Here is a 22,919-nt window from a genome sequence, read left to right on the forward strand (position 1 = left end):
GAATTTCCTGCAGTGCAGGAGACACAGGAAACATGGGTTCAGTTGTTTGATCAGGATGATCCATGGAGGAAGAAATGGCAACCCACTCCAGTATTCTTGCCTGAAAAATTCTTTGGACAGAGGAGCCTGGTGGGCTATAGTCCAAAGGGTCACAAAGAGTCAGACATGACTGAGCAACTAAGCACCCACATATGTATATACACACACAGACACACACACACATATATAGTGTATATATATTCTTTTTCAGAAACTTTTCCATTATAGGTTATTATAAAATATTGAATATTTCTTATACTATACAGTAGGTCTTGGATGTTTATTAAATTTAGATTTATTCTATGTGCAGTGGAAAACTTTTAAAGAGGTCTAAAGCAGTAGTATGATGTGAGCTTATTAAAGAAGAGAAAGATAAGAGTAACTTCAGCTGTTATGTGCAGAGGTGAATGGCAGGTGTGAAGCGTGAGAGCAGGGAGGCCAGGATGATCCTGTGTGTGACTGTGGAAATAGTGGAAGGAATGTGAGGGAAGGAGGCTTTGAAGATTCGACTAGGTTATAGTGGGTCCCAGATAACTGGAGGAGGAGCTTGGATTTGATTTTTGCAGCTATGAGGGAACTTTGTGTATGTGTAAGTTTGTGCGTGAGTGTATGTGTGTTTCTAAGTGTGTGTGTCTGTGAGTTTATGGGTGAGCTTGTGAGTGTGTGAGTCAGTGTGTATGAGTGTGGGGTGCATGTGTGGATTTGTAAGCAGATGTGAGTGTGCATGTGTGTGTGTGTTGTGTGTGTGTGTGTGTGTTTTTCTCCTGCTGCAACTTTTGAACAGGCCAGCAGCATAAAGAAAAGGCTGGCCTCTATGCTGTAGAGAACAGTCTGGCGGCAGGGAGACTTGCTGGGTGGGTAGTGGAGTTGGATGTGACGCAAAGGCCCAGGGGTGGCCAGCCAGGGAGAAAGACGTGACTGAATTGGGCAAGTTCTGTTTGTTTCATTGTGCTTCTGGGTTGAATGAGACTGAAGACTCCTTTAGAGGAGTCACAGTTTCTTCAGATTAGCCCAGTTTGATTGCTAGCTGAGTATTTTACTAGTCTTATTAAAAAAAAAAAAAGTACCTAAGTTAAATCTCACTTACATTCATGTGCTTGATTTCTCTGAAAGGAATTACACTAGTGGGTGTTAAGTGGAATAGTTCTATGGCAGCCCACCCAGACTCCCCACCCGGTTGCTGGGAGGCATGCACACATATGCTTGGGCACATGTGCACACGCGCGCACACGAATCTCTTTTATATTTAAAGTTCTTGATTCTTGAGACACTCATTGTGTTTTTTGTTCCCCCAGGACATCTTTGAAGATGCTTTGGAAACCCTCTCTGTGTAAGTAGTAACGTAATAAAAAAGTATGTAGTAGATAAAATTGATGGTTTTCTTTTTAAAAAAATAAATATTTCATTCTCATTTTTTTGAGTATAGTGACTATTGTTGGAAAAACTAAATTCTCTATAATTTAACATTTAGGATGTGATTAAGCTTAGGAAAGGATCTATTCAAAGTTACTGTCAAATACATTTTTTTGAGTCAGATTTCTTGTAACCTTAAACTAAAATAAAAATTGTTTTCCATCAAATTAAATTTTGTTTATAGCTAACCCTTTTATATCTTACCCATATTTCTTTACATGGTTAGCCTCATATTGTAGATTTTTGCTTTTGGTTTGTACTTAGTTTTATCATAAGCATTTCCTATAAGCCTATATAATTTTCGTATGATGTCATATTAGATCAAGTGGAACACTACAGTTTACTTATTCATTTCTCCTTTCTTAGACATTTAGTAAAACTAAGTGGTGAATATTTTAATATGTATAGTTTTGTTATATTTTTGAATTGTCTCTGAAAGTTTAACTTCACCAATGTAGAATTATTGGCTATAAAAGGGACGACTATTTTCATTGCTCTTTATGTGATATTTCTCAAGTTGCCTTTCTGTACTAGTCAACTCAGGCTGCCGTAACAAAATAACATAGGTTGGGTAGCTTAAACAACAGAAATTAATTTTCTCACAGTTTTGGAGCCTGAAAGTGAGAGATCAGGTTGCTAGCGTGGTTTGGTTCTGGTGGGAGCTCTCTGCCTGGTTTACAGATGGTTACCTTCTCATTGTGTCTCCACAGGTAGAGAGAGAGAGAGAGAGAGAGAGAGAGAGAGAGAGAGAGAGAGAGAGAGGGAGGGAGGGAGGTCTCTAGGGGTTCTTCCTATAAGGGAAGAGGGTCACGAGGACCCCACTCTCAGGATCTGATCTAAATCTAATTATCTCCCAAAGGCCTCATCTCCAAATGCCATCACACTGGGGAATCAGGGCTTAAATATGTGAATTTTGGGGGAATGCAATTCTGAGATGGTTAAATGGCATCACCGACTCGATGGACATGAGCTTCAGCAAGCTTCAGGAGTTAGTGATAGACAGGGAGGCCTGACGTGTTGTAGTCCATGGGGTTGCAAAGAGGTGGACACAGTTGAGCGACTGAACTGAGTTTAGTCCACAGCACTTTCAAAAGAATTTTATCTTTTGAATTTTATCTTATTTTAGTTATGAACAATATGTATATGTAGCATCATCATCCCTAGGTATTATTTGAAACCATTTTACTGCTTAAAAAGTGAAAAGTGTTAGTCTCTCAGTCGTGTCCAACTCTTTGCGACCCTGTGGACTGTAGCCCACCAGCATCCTCTTTCCATGGAATTCTCAAGGCAATAATATTGGAGTGGGAAGCCATTCTCCATAGGAACTTCCTGACCCAGGGATTGAACCTGGGTCTCTTGCATTGCAGGTTCTTTACCGTTTGAGCCATCAGGGAAGCCCTTTGCTACTTTGCTGCTGCTCCTGCTAAGTTGCTTCAGTCGTGTGTGACCCCATAGATGGCAGCCCACCAGGCTCCCCTGTCCCTGGGATTCTCCAGGCAAGAACACTGGAATGGGTTGCCATTTCCTTCTCCAATACATGAAAGTGAAAAGTGAAAGTGAAGTCGCTCAGTCGTGTCTGACTCCCAGCGACCCCATGGACGGCAGCCCACCAGCCTCCTCCATCCATGGGATTTTCCAGGCAAGAGTACTGGAGTGGGGTGCCATCGCCTTTTCTTAGTGATACCTAATTGTTTTGTTAAAAATTTTTTTTTTCTGGGCGTTCTCTCGTGGCCTAATGATTAGGATTCCAGGCCTTCACTACCATGGCCTGGGATTAATCCCTGCTTGGGGAACTGAGATCCCACAAGCCATGTGGTGTACCCCTCCCACTCCCAATTTTTTTTCTTATAATCATTGTTTAGTCTGTTGCATTCCCTTATGTATGAATTCTGGTCTTCTCTTACCTATTTAACTTTTTTCTCACTGTTTCTCATATATACTTATGAACTTACATATGTATATACACCTTCATCTTTGGTTCTATTTGCTACAGATACTTTCCCTTAATTGCTATTTTTATGTTAGAGTTGCACATTTTTTATTGTCCAAAAGTTTTTAGTGTTTGTCACTGAATGTATATGTGATTAAAAAGAACTTAATTGTGATTAGGATTTTTAAAAAATAACCTTGCTACTGTGCAATAGTTTCAGATTTACAGAACTATTATGGACATAGTCTGGAAAGTCCTATACATCCCACACTGGTTTTCTCTATGATTAATTTCTTACATTAGAACGGTACATTTGTCACAATTAATAATCTAATATGGATGTGTTGTTATGGCTAAAGTTGATACTTTGTTCAGATATCTTTAGTTTTTAGGTAGTATCCTTTTTCTGTTCTGGGATCTCATTCAGGACTCTGCATTATAATTATTTGTCCTGTCTCTTTAGCTTACTTGTGATTGTGACAGTTTCTCAGACTTTCCTTGGTTTTGATGACCTTGTCAGTTTTGAGACTACTCATTTGTTTTGTGGAATAGCTCTCAATTGAGATTTATCTGTTTTTTTGTTTTTTGTTTTCTTATGATTAGACTGAGTTCATGTATTTTGGGGAGGTAGACCACAGATGTAAAGTATCATTCTCATCACACTATATCAAATGTACATGTTATCAACCTGGCTTACTCTTGTTGAGGCTAAACTTAATCACTTGGCTTGAGATAGTGTTTGTCAAGTCTTGCCACTGTAAAGTTACTTTTCCTCCCCTTCCCTTTTCATGCTGTACTCTTTGGAAGATAATCGGCTTGTGTAATTTTAAAAATTACTGTTAAGGTGAGTGCATTATTTGCCATCCAGAAATCTTATCTGCTCTGCTGCTGCTGCTCTGCTCTGAGCATTGGCAGGAACTGAGCTTGAGGTGCCTGGTAGACTGAAATCCAGGCGGTAGAAAAGGGTCTGACTGTGGGGCTGGTGACTGGCATTCACAGTGGAGGCTCTGCTGTTCCCAGTGAGAAACTGGAACACTGGACACACATCAGAAAGGGGTTCAGGTCTCAGAGATGAAAACAGGTCAGGCTGATGTAATGGATGTGACAGATGGGCAATACACATTAAAACTTGTGTTTCCTTGAATTTTCACTGGTTGCATTAAATTGGCAGCGGCTTTACCTCTGGGTTTGAAAGGCATTGTCAGCAATTTCTAACACTGACTAGTTTTTAAAAAATCAAATTATAGGGAAACAAAAACCTTCTGAACTTGACTTCTGGTCTCCGGTTTTGCATGTAAAGAGCTTGAAGTCACCACTCTGTCCTAACAACAAGTTAAGAGCTTAACAGACTTGAAAAATCCGGAATTTATTTTGGAGCCAAAGGAAAGGGGAGGATACAGGGCAGATCCCTATCCCCAATACTAGAGGGTCAGAAGGGCAAATACAGGGAGTGTGGTGTACAGAGCCAAAGCCGAGACTGGAAGACCTCAGCTGTGATAGATGAATTGGTGGAGGCTTAGTGTGGACAACTCTGGGAGTTAAGAACCACAGGGGAACCCTTCATGTGAAGTCCGCTCCCCTCCTAACGTAAGATTTGCCTCTAGAAGCTCTGCCAGATTCCCACAGTAAGCAGAGGAGAAAAATCCCTTTGGGCATTCTGCAGGGTAAGGAGAAAAGGAACCATTCTGAAATATACCAGAGTTGACTATTCTTAACAAGGCCTACCCTCAGGGGAGAATAGTTAACCAGAGTCAAACTGACCTGGGAACTCCAGCCCACTCTGGCCATCCTGTCCCATCTGCGTGAGAAGAAAAACCGAGAAACACTTGAGAAGTTCCCAGCCCAGAGGCACAGGCTCCTGTAAGGACTGTGACCTAATCATAGGAGTGTAGGGTGTTTCCCCTCCCCAACCCCTCACCACCATGTGACTGCAGGCTGATTTACAGCTGTTCCTTTTATGTACATCATATGTAACCACCAAGAAAGATTACAAGGCAGACCAATAGGCAAAAAACACAGTTTGAAGAGGCAGAGTAAACATCTAAACCAGACATAGCAGGGATGTGGGGGTTTCAAACTACTGTGGTGAATATGCTGTAGGCTCTATGGGTGAATTAGAGAGCCTGCCTGCAGGAACAGATAGGCAGTGTAAACAGAAAGATGGAAGTCATAAGCAAGAACCAGAAAGAAATGCTAGAGATCAAAACACTCTAACAGAAATGAAAGCTGCCTTTGATGGACTTATTAGACTGGACATGGCTGAGAAAAGAGTCTCTGAGCTAGAGGCCAGAGCAATATAATCCTGAACAGAATCCTCAAAAACGGAAAGGCAAAGAGAACAGACTGATTAAAAACAGAACAGAATATGCAAGGACTGTAGGACAAGTACAGTAGGTGTTGTATGGGAACACTAGGAGGAAAAGAAAGGAGCAGAAGAATATTTGAAACAATGCTGTTTGATAATTTCCACAATTAATGTTAGACGCCAAACCGTAAATCCAGTAAGGTGAGAGAACACTGAATAGGATCAACACCAAAAAATGACCTCTTGATAGATCTATCACCTGCAAACTACAGAGTAGCGAAGATAAATTCCTAAAATAAAAAACACACCTCAACCTCTAGAGGAGCAGAGTTAACTTCTCATCAGAAACCAGGCAAGCGAAAGAAAGTGGAGTGAAATATTTGTGTTGAGAGAATAAAACCACCAACCTAGAATTCTGTACTCTGTGAAGTCATCTTCAAAAGTAAAGGAGAAATAAAAGCTTTCTCAGGAGAACAAAAATTAAAGCAATTTGTTACCCATAGATCTGCCTTCTGAGAAACATGAAAAGAAGTTCTATATAGAGAGGGAAAATAATATGTAGAACGTCAGATCTACATAAAGAAAAGAAGAACATCAAAAAAGGAATAAGTCAAAGTAAAATAAAACAGTTTTTCATATTCTTAATTGATCTAACAGCAGTTTGTTGAAAATAATACCAACAGTGTATTTGGTTATATATATACACACAAAAGATATATATATATATATATATATATATATATATATATATATATATGCTTGCGTATGCTCACATCTAAGTGAGATGAATGACAACAGTGATACAAGGAATGGGAAGGAGGATAGTATTGTCTTGTTATTATAAGGTACTCACACTGCCTGTGAAGTGGTACAGTATTTTTGAATGTAGACTTAGATTAGATATAAATGTGCATCGCAAACTCTAGGGCAACCACCAAAAAAAAAAAAAAAAAGGAAAAAAAGAAGTAAAGCTGATGTGCTAAGAAAGGAGAGAAAATGGAGCATATGAAATGTTCAATCAAAACAATATAAGGCAGAAAAAGAGTGGAAGACAAGAATAGGAACAAAAAGTGAGGGCAAGAAATAAAAATAGTGATGAACATGGTAGATGCTAATCCAGCTTTATCAATAATCACTTTGAATGTCGGTGGTCTCAATTTACCAATTAAAAGACATTAGAGTAGATCAAAAAGTATGGTCCAACTCTATGTTGTTTACAACAAAACCCATTTTAAATAAAAGACATATATAGAATAACAGTAAATTGAGAAAAAATATACCATGCTAACAGTAATCATCAGAAAGTAGGAGTAGCTGTACTAATTTTGGACAGAGCAGACTTTAAAGTAAGGAAAGTTATCAGGAATAAAGAAAGGCATTAGCTAATGATAGAGAGGCCAGTCTCCCAAGAAGGCATAACAGTTCTTAATGTGTAGATACCTAGCAACAGAGCATCAAACTACATGAAGCAAAAATAGAATTATTATACAAGGAGAAATAGATGATTTCATTACCATCATTGGTGACTTCAACTCCCCTTTTCAGAAATACACCCAGCAGGCAGAAAATTTTAGCTGAACTAAAAAAAAGAAAACCCTGAACTTAACCCAACTGAAGTTAATTTAGATCCCTATCTCATGCCAACCCCTACGTTGCCAGCACATTATTCCAACACTGTTTGCTAAGTCTGTGAGTAAAAGAATATGTATGATGCCTCCTCTATCAAATAATAAGCTCATTAAACTAATAACTCTCTGTTTCCGGGGGCTTTCTGTTTTGGTCCTTTGATCTATGTGTCTTTGTGTTTGCACAAAACTATTCCATCTGCTTTAGATGTTTCAATATTAGTATGACTGGTTCTCAGGAGAATAGCCTCCAAAAATGACTCCTGTGACAGAGATGTTTTTGATTTGTGACTATCAGAAACCCACGGTGAACTGAAAATGTGAAATTCTTGGAAAATTTGTATGTCTTAGCTTCTTTTATCTGTCAACCATATATTATGTTTTTCCCTCTCATCTTGAAAACAATCCTTTTTTAATGCTACCTCACTTTCTGATTATCTAACATTTTCTTTTCCATTCATTGCCTCTTTCAGCCTGTCTTCAGCTGTTGCCAGCATTTTTTGCTGTTGTAGTTTTGTATTGGGGTGTAGCCATTTAACAATGTAATAGTTTCAGGTGAACAGGGAAGAGACACAGCCATAATATATACATGTATTCATTCTCTGCCATACCAGTATTTTTTTTACTTCCAAATTTAACTTCCCTGTCAGCCAGTCTTGTTCAGTTTAGCAAACCCAAAGGCTTATCCGTTCTAGAACTTGCCTTGTTCTTTCAGGTTTCGGATGTGCATTATTACTTGTGACACCTTAGACTGTTCCTTAAACGGTTTTGTGTTTCCTTTTTGGTGTTGCCAAAATGTCCTTGATACCCACTTCTCTCACCTTGGTGTAACAACACATAATAGTAACATTTCTCCTAATAGAGAACCTTCCCTATTTGAAGTAGAGTCCAATTCCAGAAAGGGTAGCCAAAGTAGATCTTCATGCCCATGCTCTAAAAATCTTGCCCTTATAGGAGAGACTTCCATCTGGAGTCTGTTTACAATGAATGTGAATAGACTTATGCTTTTTCGTATAATTTTGCTGGAGTTCTAGGAGGTATGGTGAGAAGGTGGTTTTATATTTATTGATAGTAATATACTATTACTATATATAACAGATATAGTTATTTGTTGATAGTAGCAAAAAATGGCAGAGAAAGAAGAAAGTAAGTATGATGTACAGTCATAGAACTCCAAAGCACAGCAGTGTGGTTTTACATTGCTCAGGTACACACGCTGAGATGTACCTTTCTGGAGAGTCAACCCCTTGGACTTGACAGTGAACTTGATTACCAGTTTCAGCTTCATTTACTACCTGGGGGACCTGTTGGGACAGTTTCACTGAGTCTCAGTTTCTTCATGTGCTCACAAATTTATTGAGGAGATAAAATGAAATTCAATTTAAATATTATAATGGATATAAACAAATAGTAGGTGCTCAGTAAATATCAGCACTTTACTGCTCCCCGACCCTGGTCACTGTCAATCTCCACTGAGAAAGTCATGTTAATAATGCTGTCTCTGAGACATTGGAAAAACTTATATTATATCTAGTATATTCTATTTAAGAGGATAGAAACTTGTGTCATATATGTAAGAAAATTTCAAAATGACTAAAAATGTTTCCATTTGAAAGTCAGTAGGTTGTACTTTGGGCTTCCCTGGTAGCTCAGACTGTAAAGAATTTGCCTGCAACGCAGGAGACGTGAGTTTAGTCCCTGAGTCAGGAAGATCCCCTGGAAGGTGAAGTCAGTCAGTCGTGCCCAACTCTTTGCAACCCTATGGATAGTAGCCTGCACCAAGCTCCTCTGTCCATGGGATTTTCAAGGCATGAGTACTGGAGTGAGTTGCCATTTCCTTTTCCAGGATATCTTCCCAACCCAGGGATCGAACCCAGGTCTCTCACATTGTAGACAGACGGTTTACCATCTGAGCCACCAGGGAAGGATACACAAGTCAGAGTCGGGAAGATCCCCTAGAAGAGGGAATGGCAACCCAATCCAGTATTCTTGCCTGGAGAATCCCGTGGACAGAAGAATCTGGCGGGCTACAGTCCAGGGCTTTGCAAAGAGCTGGACACGACCGAGTGAGTAACACTTTAACTTTCACTTCGGATTTCCGGGTAGCTCAGTGTTACAGAGTCCGCCTGCCACTGCAGAAGACATAGGCAACACAGGAGACTGAGGGACTGAGCACACACATGCTTTATTTACAGGGAGAGCTCTCTTGGATGTTTATCTGTATTCCACAACATAGAGTGTGATGTTCCTGTACCATCTCTCCTGAGTTATTGATCCTTTCTGAAACTGAAAATATTGCTGAAGAAATCTGTTTTTCTATATTTTTCTTTTAACCTATTCTGTATGTTTTCTCTGTGATTACAAGTATATGTTAATTGTAAAAAATTCTTAACTGGTTTTTATGTGAACTTTTATTTTGTCCTAGTTTCCGGGTTTTCCAACACTTACCTCTGATTCCCTCTTCAATTTATATGCCATGACATTTCTTTTGTGATCTGTTAGCTGCTAAACTTGGTAGAGTTCTTTTTCCTTATACTGATCAAACTACATATTTTGGTTTTATGTGCAGATAGCAATGCTTCAGCCTCGCTGTAGGAGAGTGTGGTCCTCTTGCCAACCTGGTGATTAATTTCTTCCTGTGAATATTTTCTTCTGAATTTGTAATGAAAAGGTGCAAGTGAACAGATGAGGAGGGGCTTCAAGTGTTTCCACTAAAGAAAACTTATCTCCTACTCTCCTTTTCTGCTTAGTTAATTCACTACCACAGATGTAGTCTTTCCTAGTTCTGGATCTTTGTGGTAACAATTGTAATAACAACTGTGCTAACTATTTTGGAAAGTTGTTAGATTTGATAGCTGATAGATCGTACAAACATCTCTAACATTTAGAACTGGAAGGGAAATTATATATATTAAAAAAATTAAGCAGTGACACATTGAACATGTCCTTTCTGAAGATTAAAATTGCTTATGAAGTTTCTGACTTATACGCATAGGAGGTCATCTCTTAGGGAGGAGCCGAACTTTAGTCCCATGTAATGGTCAATAGAATTTTGCTAGATTAGCTCTGCCATAGCCTCTGGCTTCTTGATTTAACGATTCCATGCTGGTGTATGCTTCTTGGTGCCCTGATGACTGGGTATTCTTCATGCCCAGGACTACTACTGTATCTGACAATGTAGTGGTGGGTGTAAGTAAAGTCTGTTCATAAATTAACTGTGATACTGATTTTGAGTGGCCTCAGCCTGTAGTGGCTTGAAGCAGGGTTTCTGTTTCTGGCCAGATTGAGGTCAGCTTATGGCAGACAAGGCTCTGGCCCTTTGGCTTTGTGTAAAAAGAATTCTCACAAAGATGGAAAGGAGTGAAACAAGTAAAGTGTTTATTAGGAGGAAAGACTACAGTATGTGTGGATAGACACACAGGCAGACAGAGAGAGCCGCGCCCTCGTGGTAGTTTGAATCACTGTTATGAGGCATTTCTTCCAGCTTTTCTTTGGCCAGTCATTTTGCTTTGCCTTGTTCTGAGTTCATATCTGGTATATCTCAGGATCCTCCCATGTGTGCATGCATCTCTCGGTCAAGATGGATTCCAGCGAAGAGGCCTATGGGTGGCCTTGGCATCACTCTCCGTTTGGCCTCCAAGGAGCTTTCTAGGTCTCCTTGACTTTGAGAATAAGAAATATGTGGCCTCTTATCTCTTATCTGGGTAAACCCAGCCTTCTGTCCTGCATTCAAGAATTGACATTGAATATTGAGAATATACAAAAATATTGATATTTTCGAGTTCCTGTCCACAGGGAATGAACTCCAGTTGCTCACTCTGTGCAGGGGTGGGGAGGTTCTATCTACCTCCTGCCTCAATATGACATGTGAAGAGTAAGTAAAATGTTCCAGGGGTTCCAAAGAGAGCTGTTTTCCGATTGGAAGGTTGGAGCGACTTGCATTGGTTTTGAGTTTTGAGTGCTACAAGGGTTACCTGGGGCCCTGTGGACATAAGCAGATTTGGGTCACCCAGGATCCTGGCCTCCATGGAGTGAGGAGAGTAGACTAACCACTTGGACTCAAGTGACTTGGTAGTGTTTAACCTCTTTCTTATGTAAACTACAGTTGGCAGTGGCCCCAAAATCTAATTAATTGGAGGAACTGGTTGGGTACTAGAAAATCAAGATTTTCTTAGATAGTTTAGAGAAGTCAGAGAGACATCAAATTTGTGTGCCAAGACTGTTGGAACAGATGCAAGTTTAACATATTTTCAGCAGTGTTCTCTTATATTCCATAGCACTTTGTTAAAATTTTGACTTTATCCTTATATAGGAATTTGTAGGTGTTTTGAGTCTGGAGGCAGTGTGAGTGCGGTGGGATGTATGTGTTCACGTGCAGCAGCTATGGTGAATTTGCTCTTACCTCTAGAATTTAAAAGAGGCAGATGTTTTTAGCCAGGTGCTAAAATGGTTACAGTAGAAATAAAAATATTTTGTAGCCTAGCTTGTCTCAGGGACTTCCTCCTTCTACACACCTTCTCTTTTGAATCACAAATTGTAAATTAGAATGAGATAAAGCTTTTAAGGCAACCTGGTGGGCTCCATCAGTTTAGATCAGGTAATAATGATGCAATATGTTGGTCTGTTTTAAGGTTATTAAAGGTTGAAGTTTGGTGAATGATAGTTGGAAAACATTTAGTTAATATTTTCTTCATAGTGGTTAAATTATAACTAGTATAACTTCAGGCCGAGTTAGAGTTATTTTCATTTTTCTGTGATCTTTTCTTTGACCCAACTTCCCTGTCTAGATAATCCAAGTGTTGCTTAGGTTTGGAGGGGCCTCCCTACCGACACTTCACCTGATTTTTCTTAACCTAGGTTGCTCTTTAATTATTTTATTGGATCTAAAATGCCGTTGACATTGTATATACCACTAAGGAAGGAAAAAACAGTGGAGAATTTTATAGGTGACCTTGCATAAGAGAAGGGAAAAATAAAATTGTTATATAAGAAGACACAGCAAGAAAATATGTGTAGTTCAATCTTGGTACTAGATAAGGAGGGGAAAATAATTCTCTTGAGATTCTCTGCCCTGGAACTTTTAAAAATAGCTCTATTGCATTATAAATTCATATCCCATAAAATCTTTTATATTTACAGTTCATTGAAGTTTATTTTATTTGTAGAACTATGTACGACCATCATTACAATCTAATTAAAAAAAAATCATCATCCAGGAAAGAAACCCTGTGGCCCTTTAGAGTCACTTGCCTTTCTTACTCCCACTCCTAGGCAACCACTAATCTAATTTCTGCTTATAGATTTGTCTCTATAGATATTGCATAAAAATAGGATCATTCACTGTTTGTTCCTTTGTGTCTAAAAGTTTGAAGTTTATCTATGTTGTAGCAGGTATCAGTACTTCATTCATTCTCTTTTATGGCTGAATAATACTCAACTGTGTGGATATACCACATTTTGTTTGTCCATTCATAAGCTGATAAACATTCGGGTTGTTTCCAGTTTTTGGCTGTTATGAATAACGCTGCTATGCACAACTGTATCCGGTTTGTTGTTTGGACACCTGTTTGCAATTCTCTGGTACACATACCTAGGAGTAGAGCTGATGGACTTCATGGGAAGCCTGTGTTTATCTTTTCAACACTCTCAGAATTTCAGTCACAAGCTCGTTTGTAGTCTGAATATTGGATACCAGTGTGGCCCAAACACCTTCAAGCAGGTCGTAAATCATGTGTTATAAGTCAATGGAATATAGAAAATGGAAATAAATTTCACTAAAAAGCCCAGAGTGCGCAGTATCCCCAGGTGTCTTTTTCCTGCACTGAATTGCATCTCTGTGTATTTTCTTTTATACGATTAGGGCTTCTTTAGTGGCTTGCTTTTGTATTGGGACCTTCCAAAACAGGAAGTTCTTTGTATAAGGCTACTAGGGGAGGGAGTTTGTGTCCATATTTTAAGCTAAGGCTTGTATATTCTATTGGGTTGGCCAAAAAGTTTGTTTGGGCTTTTGTGTCTGTTATGGAAAAGCCCATGAACTTTTTGTTCAATCCAGTATGAATACTCCTTTTCACTCTAAGGAGGAGTGACAGGATTTCCTAGCTTAAAGGGAATCTTAGTGATCCTTTGGGCTAGTTGTCTCATCTTACCAAGGAGGCCCAGGGAAGAGGTAGGAGACTTGGCAGTGCTGGTGGCAAAATGAATGGAAAATGGCCTGTGAACCCTTATGAACAGGGCCTTTGTCCTTGTGATTGCCCTTTTGCAGGCTCAGGAGCCTCTATCATTCAACCCCAGGTAGACACCCAAGATACGTCTGCAAGTCAGAGAAGCCCTGTTCCCAGTACTGACTTCCTTACCTCCTCCATCAGTGACCTTCTGGACGTGACTACTCCTCTGTCTGGCACTATCTTATTAGTTGGAATGGGAAATAGGCCCCATCCTTGCCTATTTGATCACTCACTTGGATATTTCACAAACACCTTAATTTAGGGCTTCCCTGGTAGCTCAGAGGTTAAAACGTCTGCCTGCAATGTGGGAGACCCGGGTTCTATCCCTGGGTCGGGAATGGAGGAAATGGCAACCCGCTCCAGTATTCTTGCCTGGAGAATCCCATTGACGGAGGAGCCTGGTAGGCTACAGTCCACGGGGTCACAAAGAGTGGGACCCGACTGAGCGACTTCACTTCACTTCACTTAATTTATGTGTTCCAAACTGAACTCTTGACAGCCACCTCCCTCATCCCTCAGAAACCTTTTCCTCCCCCTGTCTTCTCCATCTTCGTAAATGTCTCCACTCACTTGCTCAGAGCAGATGCCTGGCGGACAGCTTCGATTCCTTCCCTTTTCTTTAACTTCCTTCTACCAGGTCTGATGATTTCTACCTCCCACATTTATTTCCCATCTGTTCACCTTCTCTCTCTCTTTTCTCTGTTACAGTTTGAGGTACTGTTGTGTTTGCCTGGGTTACTTAAAGAGCCCCACCCCCCACCATGTGTTTTCTTGTTTCCTTTGTTCTCTAGTCTTACACCCTCCCAACTGTATCCCATTCATTCTCCATGTAGCAGCCAACGTTTCCTGATTTAAAATTTTAATACAACAAATTTCAAACATATGTAAAAAATAGGGAGGATGGTCAACTGAGCTCTTATGTACTCACCACTTACCTTCAACAGTTGTTAACTCAAGGCCAATCTTATCTCATCTGTAATCTACCTCTAAATATTTCAGTATGCACTTCCTGAAAACAAAGATGTACTCTTACTTAATTACCATTCAGGTATCAAGGTCAGGAAATTGCACTGAAACAGAACTATTATCTAATCTATAAGCCTTTTATGGCATTGTTGTATCTGTATTTTAGTATGCATATAAAAGATAGGTCTTTTTAAAAAAAATCGCAAGGCTGTTGTCATACCTAAAATAAATTAACGACATTCATCAAATATCCTGTCAGTGTTCAAATGTCCCCAGTGTCTCATAATTTATTAACAGCAGGTTCGTTTGAATCAGGACAGAGTGATCCTTTTAGAAATTCAATTGAATGATGTCATTTTTCTGCTTAGAATCTGGGCGTGAGTTTGCTTGTCTCTTAGGGTGAAGATTCCCAGTCTACCATAGCCCACAAGGCTTGAGACCAAGGTCAGGTCCCCACACACTGCCTCCACTTGGTCAACTTGCACCCTCATTCTCTGCCTTGAGCCGGAAGCCTCTTTCAAGCTAGATCTTTGCTGCCCTAGATTTGTATCTCTGATGTCTCTGACCAGAGCAACTTGCTGCCACTCCTCCCAGTTTCTTCCTGGTCGTCCTCAGCTCTCAGATGCTCTGTCCTCCCACTGTGCCTAATGACTCCACCTGAGTAGGTTACTCCTCCTTCATTCCTCTGTCCTGGCAACCTGTTTGTTCCTCCCACTCTATTTCGTAGCTTTTTTTTTTCACTTGTTTTCTGACCACCTGTTTCTCTGAACTCTTTAAGTTCCATCATGGTGCATCCTGTACCCAAGCACAATGCTTGGTCTATAGCAGAAACTCAATATATATTTGTCAAATTAATAAGTTTGTTGAATTAATGTACTAATCAAAAACCGTAGATGAATATTCAAAGTAAACTGCAAGGATTTGCAATGTGTTTAAAAAATCCAGCCATCATTTTTTGAGAATTTAGGAAGTATCGGGCACAATAATATTGCTGTGATTGTTCAAAAGGAGAATGAGTTAAAGGATCTTTTAGGATGTGTTTTTTTTCTTCCTTCTTTTTAATGATGATTACAGCTGGTTGTGTTAATCAACCCATCCATGCATGATTAGGTAATGTCCAGTTGTTTGGGCGTAGTGAGCACTATACAGGATTGTCAGCGACTCCGTTGCAGTTTCTCAACTCTGGGGTGACTGCATTTCCATCTGAAGTTTATGGAAATGAGCTGTCAGACTCCTAGGGAGATATAGTGAGCTTCACTGCCTTTGTTCACTTTCTGTTATTTTTTATCTGCTCTGTTTTCTGATATGTTTATCCATCTTGGTAAAAATAGCAACCTAAAATAAGTAATAACACACTGTAAAAGCAGGGAGCTTTGCCTTTTGTATGTGTCAAATTCCTCCACGGTTTATGTTTTGAAAATTTATCAGTGTCCCTGGTTCTCCCTCTTTCCTCTTCTTCCTACCCTCCCCTTTGTGCCATCATGTTTGTAGACCGTTGTATCTAGAACTCCTCAGAGATGGAGTGATGTTTGCGTTAAGCACATTTGTAAATCATGAGTGGTTCAGTATTGTGTATCATACACATTTGATAAACAGTCTGAAGATTTAGCCACTAACAAATCTAAAGGCCTATTTGGGGATTTATGTGTGATTTTTATTTTCATATAAAGTAATTTCCATGTTATCTGTTTTATTTTTATTGTGCAGAGTGAAAGTATTCAAGCCAGCAAGGAGTATTTTTTTTTTAATCACCTATAAGCAGAGAATGATCTCAAAATGTGTTAAAGCTCCATGTAGTTCTGGTAAAATAGCATTTTTAGGGGTATAGGCATAGCTTTTGTCTCCCCTCTGGCAATGCAGTTACAAGCTTTTAATTTCTGTTTATTTTGTCAGCAAAGAAAATTTCCTGTGAGGGCACCTTGACTTAGCTTTTATGCAGTTAAAAAAAAAGTATGTGTGTATAAAGTTCTGTCTGTCAGATCTCCCTACTGATTTAATAGATTCTTTGTCATTAACAATTTCTGGCCCCAATTTAAAAGAAATTTTCCCAACAATGTGTTGTTTGCTTTGATTAAAATAATGCTATGGTAGTTGATACCAGGAAGTTAATTCTGTGATTGCCTACTTAAAGCATATGTATTTTGAAATGGCATTCTCATTGTTTGGTAGTATTTTATCGTTCAGCTCCATGGATGGGGCCTATATTCTTGGTAGAACTTACTAAAATAGTATAAGGATGCCTTTTTAGATAATTCAGTATAAGTAAAAATATTATTTTTCATATGTATTTTTCACTCATGAAATAATTTGTTTAAAAGCATTTTGTAAAACTGCAAAGAATAAACCAAATGTAATATAATTTTTATACCAATTACTTAATGTACAATGTCGTATAGGGAACATTTTCTAAAACCACAATTCCTTACAAAGTACAAGAAACTTTGCTATGGCTATTTTCTTAGCAGTCTTAGGATGACTGCTTCAAGATATAAAATGTTTAAAAAAATTCAGAGAAAAACAGAAAAGACTTTGTGAAATTTTTGAGACATGAGTGACTGTGATCCTTGACCATTTCCCTGTCCTGAGACCCACCTCATCAGACTGGGGACAGGGTGAGGATCCTCCTTTGCGTGGTTTAACAAATGTTTGTTGAGCTCTTTTTCTTTAACAGGCATTGATTTAGTCCGTGGGGAGAGACTTTGCAAAGGGAGCGTGGGTGCAGGAAGGGGAACCCTTTCCGGGACCCAAAAGGGAGCTCTTGTCTAACAGCTGGAAATGAATTGTCCGAGGAGATACATACGCTGACAAAGCAAGAGATTTTACTGGGAAGGGGCGCCCAGGTGAAGAACGGGAGGGTAAGGGAACCTAGGAGGACTGCTCTGCCACTTGGCTCACAGTCTCAGCTTTTATGGTGATAGGATTAGTTTCCACGTTGTCTTCGGCCAGTTATTCTGACTCGGGGTCCTGCCTGGTGGCTCACACATTGCTCAGCCCAGATGGATTCCAGCAAGAATAATTCTGGGAGGTGGTAGGACACATGGTGTTTCCTTTTGACTTTTCCCAAACTCTCCCGGTTGGTGGTGGCTGGTTAGTTCCTTACCAGGACCTCCTGTGGTAAAATAACTCCTGCATGTGGTTACTGTGGTGCCTGGCCATGGTGGGTGGTTTCAGGCAGTGTGCTTCCCCTAACAGATGGGGGTCTCTGGGAAGTCTCCAGTCTCCCCGCTTCAACACTTGGACTCCAGCCAAGTCTCAATGTTGATGCTGGTCCAGGGAAGAATGGGTGGAGGGACAGTGGTTGGAGGATTTATGGCTTTGCATGGGTTCTTAATAACAAAGAAAATAAATTGGAGATTTTATTAAGTAGTAAAACCAAATGAGGGTAAATCATTCTATGTTCTTTGGGTTGGAAATTATTTTTTAAGCTTGACACCAGCAGGAAAAAACATGACAGTTTTGACCGTTTTGACAAAATCCTCATATTCAGTTAAAAGAGAATTAGCTGGAAAAAACCTTCAACATAAAGAAACAGAGTTTAATTACTTTACGATATTGTAGTGGTTTTTGCCATACACTGACATGAATCAAAATAAGTTAATTAAAAAAAAAAGAAATAAACATGCATTGTTATTTTTTAAAAAAGACTTTATACAAAAAAAAAGTTCGGGAAAGTGAATGCTTTGATGGAAAAATTGGAGAAAACAAAACCGAAGAGAAGAGATGTAGGTCAGTAAGGCTACTGGATTTGTTGCATTCCTGGGCTCACCGCCCCTTCTTCCAACTTCAAAGCCAGCAGCATCGTCTTTTCAAGTCACTGTCTCCATGGCCACACCACCTTGTGCCTTTTGTGTAAAATGCCTTTCTATTTCCCTGTTATAAGAATACCTGTGATTGTATTTAGGAACCAAACCAAATAATCTAGGATAATCTCCCCATTTTATGATGAATCTCTTTGCTCGTTTAAGGTAACATTCATAGATTCCATGGATTGAAACTTGGTAATTCTGGGGTGAAATGGCAACCCACTCCAATATTCTTGCCTGGAGAATCCCATGGACAGAGGAACCTTGTGGGCTGCAGTCCATGGGGTTGCAAGAGTCGGACACCGACTGAGCGACTTCCACTACATTCACTACTAGTCAGCCTAACCACGGCTAAAAATAGTGGAATATATATGTATATATAAATACACACACATATGCATATATATACACACCCATGCATACATACATATTGTGTTTGCAATTTGTTATCTCTGCGTGGTGGAATTACAGAGTACTTATAATTTCAAAATATCCCCTTTATGACCTTTTTGCACTGTCAAAATATTTTTATGGGATATGTTTTTTTAATGATCAGAAAAAAATAAAGTTACTTTCATTTTGGGAAAGGGACTTTTAAAAAATAGGATTTATTTTTTAGAACGGTTTTAGATTTACAGAAAAGTTGAGAGTTCCCATCTACTGTATACCCAGTTTCTCCTATTATTAACATCTTACATTAGTGTCATAATTTATTGCTATTAATTAACCAACATTAATACATCATCACTAACAAAAGTCCATACTTTTTTCAGATTTACTAAGTTTTTACCTAATTGGTTATGTCAGTTTCTCAGACTGTGTCTTCTTTTTGATGACCTTGATGCTTTTGAGGAATTCGAGGCAGATATTTTGTAGGATGTCCATATACTGACATTTGTCTGGTGTTTTTCTCATGGTAAGACTGGAGTTATGAATTTGGGGAGGAAGACCACAGATATAAAATACCATTTTCATCACATCATATTCAGTCAGAATGATTTATCACTGTTCACTGTTGATGTTGACCTTGATCATGTGGAGAATTTTCACAAATTATTTGGATATTTGGTGGTGGTTTTTTTTTCTGTTAGATTACATCAATATAATTAAATTAAAAAAAATCCATGTCAAATTATTTCCAGTATTCTCAAGGTAATCTTTTAGCCTTTATGAGATTCAGAACATGGCTGAGTTAATTTTAGCTTGAAGATTTCTTTTCTTTTTTAATTTTAATTTTTAATTGATATATAGTTGGTTTACAATGTGTCAGATGTACAGCAAAATTATTCAGTTTTACATACATGTATTCTGAAAGAGATGGGAATACCAGACCAACTGACCTGCCTCTTGAGAAACCTATATACAGGTCAGGAAGCAACAGTTAGACATGGAACAACAGACTGGTTCCAAATAGGAAAAGGAGTATGTCAAGGCTGTATATTGTCACCCTGCTTATTTAACTTATATAACTTATTTAACATCATGAGAAATGCTAAGCTGGAATCAAGATTGCCAGGAGAAATATCAATAACCTCAGATATGCAGATAATACCACCCTTATGGCAGAAAGTGAAAGAGGAACTAAAAAGCCTCTTGATGAAAGTGAAAGTGGAGAGTGAAAAAGTTGGCTTAAAGCTCAACATTCAAAAAACGAAGATCATGGCATCTGGTCCCATCACTTGATGGGAAATAGGTGGGGAAACAGTGGAAACAGTGTCAGACTTTATTTCGGGGGGCTCCAAAACCACTGCAGATGGTGACTGCAGCCTTGAAATTAAAAGACGCTTACTCCTTGGAAGAAAAGTTATGACCAACCTAGATAGCATATTCAAAAGCAGAGACATTACTTTGCCAACAAAGGTCCGTCTGGTCAAGGCTATGGTTTTTCCAGTGGTCATGTATGGATGTGAGAGTTGGACTGTGAAGAAAGCTGAGTGCCAAAGAATTGATGCTTTTGAACTATGGTGTTGGAAAAGACTTTTGAGAGTCCCTTGCACTGCAAGGAGATCCAACCAGTCCATTCTGAAGGAGATCAGCCCTGGGATTTCTTTGGAGGGAATGATGCTAAAGCTGAAACTCCAGTACTTTGGCCACCTCATGCAAAGAGTTGACTCACTGGAAAAGACTGATGCTGGGAGGGATTGGGGGCAGGAGGAGAAGGGGACGACCGAGGATGAGATGGCTGGATGGCATCATGGACTTGATTGACTTGAGTCTGAGTGAACTCTGGGAGTTGGTGATGGACAGGGAGGCCTGGCGTGCTGCGATTCACGAGGTCGCAAAGAGTCGGACATGACTGAGCAACTGAAATGAACTGAACTAATATAGAATTGATGCTTTTGAACTGTGGTGTTGGAGAAGACTCTTGAGAGTCCCTTGGGCTGTAAGGAGATCCAACCAGTCGGTTCTAAAGGAGATCAGTCCTGGGTGTTCATTGGAAGGACTGATGCTAAAGCTGAAACTCCAATACTTTGGCCACCTCATGCGAAGAGTGGACTCATTGGAAAAGACTCTGATGCTGAGAGGGATTGGGGGCAGGAGGAGAAGGGGACGACAGAGGATGAGATGGCTGGATGGCATCACGGACTCGATGGACGTGAGTCTGAGTGAACTCCGGGAGATGGCGATGGACAGGGAGGCCTGGCGTGCTGCAATTCATGGGGTTGCAAAGAGTCAGACACGACTGACCCACTGAACTGAACTGAACTGATATACATATATCTTCTTTTTCAGATTTTTTTCCATTGTATGTTATTACAAGCTATTGAATATAGTTTCCTGTGCTATACAGTAGGTGGGTGAAGATTTCTTAGAAACATGTAGGAACTCACCATTTTTAGGGAGGCAGGATGGTGTACCTTTTGTAATTTCTCAAAGTCGTATCAGTTATTCTCATATATTATACATTATTCACAAGAATATAGTTGGACTCAAAGTTTCTTTTGATACAATAAGAAAAGAATATTAGATAAAAGATTGGAAAATATAGATGTGAAATACACTTTACTGATGATTTTACATCTGGGCTTGCCCTTCCTTGAGAAATCCTTGGCTTTGCAAGACCAGGTCTCTTACATATTTCTAAAGAGTCCTGTAGGTCTCCTCTGAAGTATAGTACCTATCATATTTGTGACTATTTGATGAATATATGGCTTCCTTGCTGGGTTGAGAGTTTCAAGGGAGTAGGGACCACACATGCTCTGTTTGATCCCCTCTCTTCCATGCTCAGCCTATAATAGGCACATAAATACATGTTGACTGTCTGTCACTGCATATGTCAGCTTTCTTGAGCACTTTCTGAAATGAGTCACATTGATAGGTAAATAATCATAACATAATGCTCTGTGAAAAAGGTAGTATACAAAATGTAAAACAATATTAATTAAAAAAAAGAAAGAAATGGAGAAAGAAGACTAGAAGTAAAGTATTGGCTATCTCTAGATCGAGATTACTGCTGGTTTTAATTTCCTTCTTTGTTTCCAGTTCTCTGTAAGGAGTTTATTTTACAATCAGAAAATATCAAAACACTTTACCTGAGACTTTTATAATCAGATTGAAACAGTCCAGTTCTAGTATGTGTGAGTGCCCATCAGGCAAGACAAGTTGCCAAGTCACTGACCATCTCTAAGCTTACTTTATTTTTATTTATTGTTTTTAGTTTCAACAAAACCAATTCAAATATTCTTTATCTAATATTGATTTTAAAGTGCAGCTCCCATCTATCTTGGAGTGACTGTTAGGTCATATGTATATTTCATTCACTTCACTAATTTAACTTTCGCACATTTAATTCATCAGACTAAAAACTTAAGAGAACTTGACTTTCCCTTATTTAGTGTTTTCAAATAGTCAATAGGATATTAAACCCAAGTCTAACATGGGTGCATCAGCCTGCCTTTACGTTTTCCTTAAAACAAGAGAGGTAACTCATTTTATTCTTCAGCTAACCCTCTTTAGATAGCAGTGAATCCCTGGATTAGGTGAAAAATCACTAAAAGACCTTGTAGATTTTATAAATCCAGGCCATTTGTATTTTTCTTGCTTGTTTCTCTAGGATAATTAAATAGTGATGGATTAGAATTAGGCTGCAGCAGAGATTGGGGAAAAAAAAATCTCCCGGCATCCTTTCCTGCAGGAGCGTCAGCTTTCGGCAGTGAGTGTAGCTGCCACTTTTAACTGACATGTCTTAAATTCTGCCCTGGGAAGCTCGGGGATGCTGTCAGCAGCCGGGCAACTTCTTTTCTCACGCTTATTAATTGAGAGTCTCACAGGAGACCAAGACATAAATCAGAATTTGAGGATTTTTTTGCCTTTTAAATCGAGAACTGTCTCTTCTTTCCATTGGCTTTAAAAAAAATCTGGTAGGAGAGAGGAAAAGGCTTCTATATTCATTTCTTCAAAGTTACAGCCGCTCTAAACCTGTGAGTATGTTGCATTTGTTTAGCTGTTCCTGGGGGGTATGATTGCAGCATTCTCTTTGGATCTGTGGGGATTTAATTTAAGGAAAGCTATGCCGATTAAAAAAAAATCTGAGTGAAATTTCACCGGAGACTAGCAGTTTTTGTTAGTTGATGTTGTCTTCATTAAAGCCTTCGTCTCAAGCCTGCCAGGGTT

The 22,919-nt window shown here is 39.2% G+C and overlaps 1 protein-coding gene across 2 annotated transcripts in view; it reads left to right on the top strand.

Annotated features, from left to right (window-relative positions):
* Window positions 1-22,919, top strand: part of TTC39B (tetratricopeptide repeat domain 39B) — a 152,579-nt gene that overhangs the window by 46,892 nt on the left and 82,768 nt on the right. Inside the window, exon 2 of one of the 2 annotated variants that reach the window (XM_005709609.3) lies at window positions 1,335-1,369. In XM_005709609.3, coding sequence (XP_005709666.3) covers window positions 1,335-1,369 — 35 coding nt within the window. Of the gene's footprint in view, window positions 1-1,334; window positions 1,370-22,492; window positions 22,727-22,919 lie in introns of those variants that run through there. The other variant, XM_013965900.2, reaches the window with a different exon arrangement.

Source organism: Capra hircus, chromosome 8 (assembly GCF_001704415.2).
Source record: "Capra hircus breed San Clemente chromosome 8, ASM170441v1, whole genome shotgun sequence".
Lineage (NCBI taxonomy): Eukaryota > Metazoa > Chordata > Mammalia > Artiodactyla > Bovidae > Capra > Capra hircus.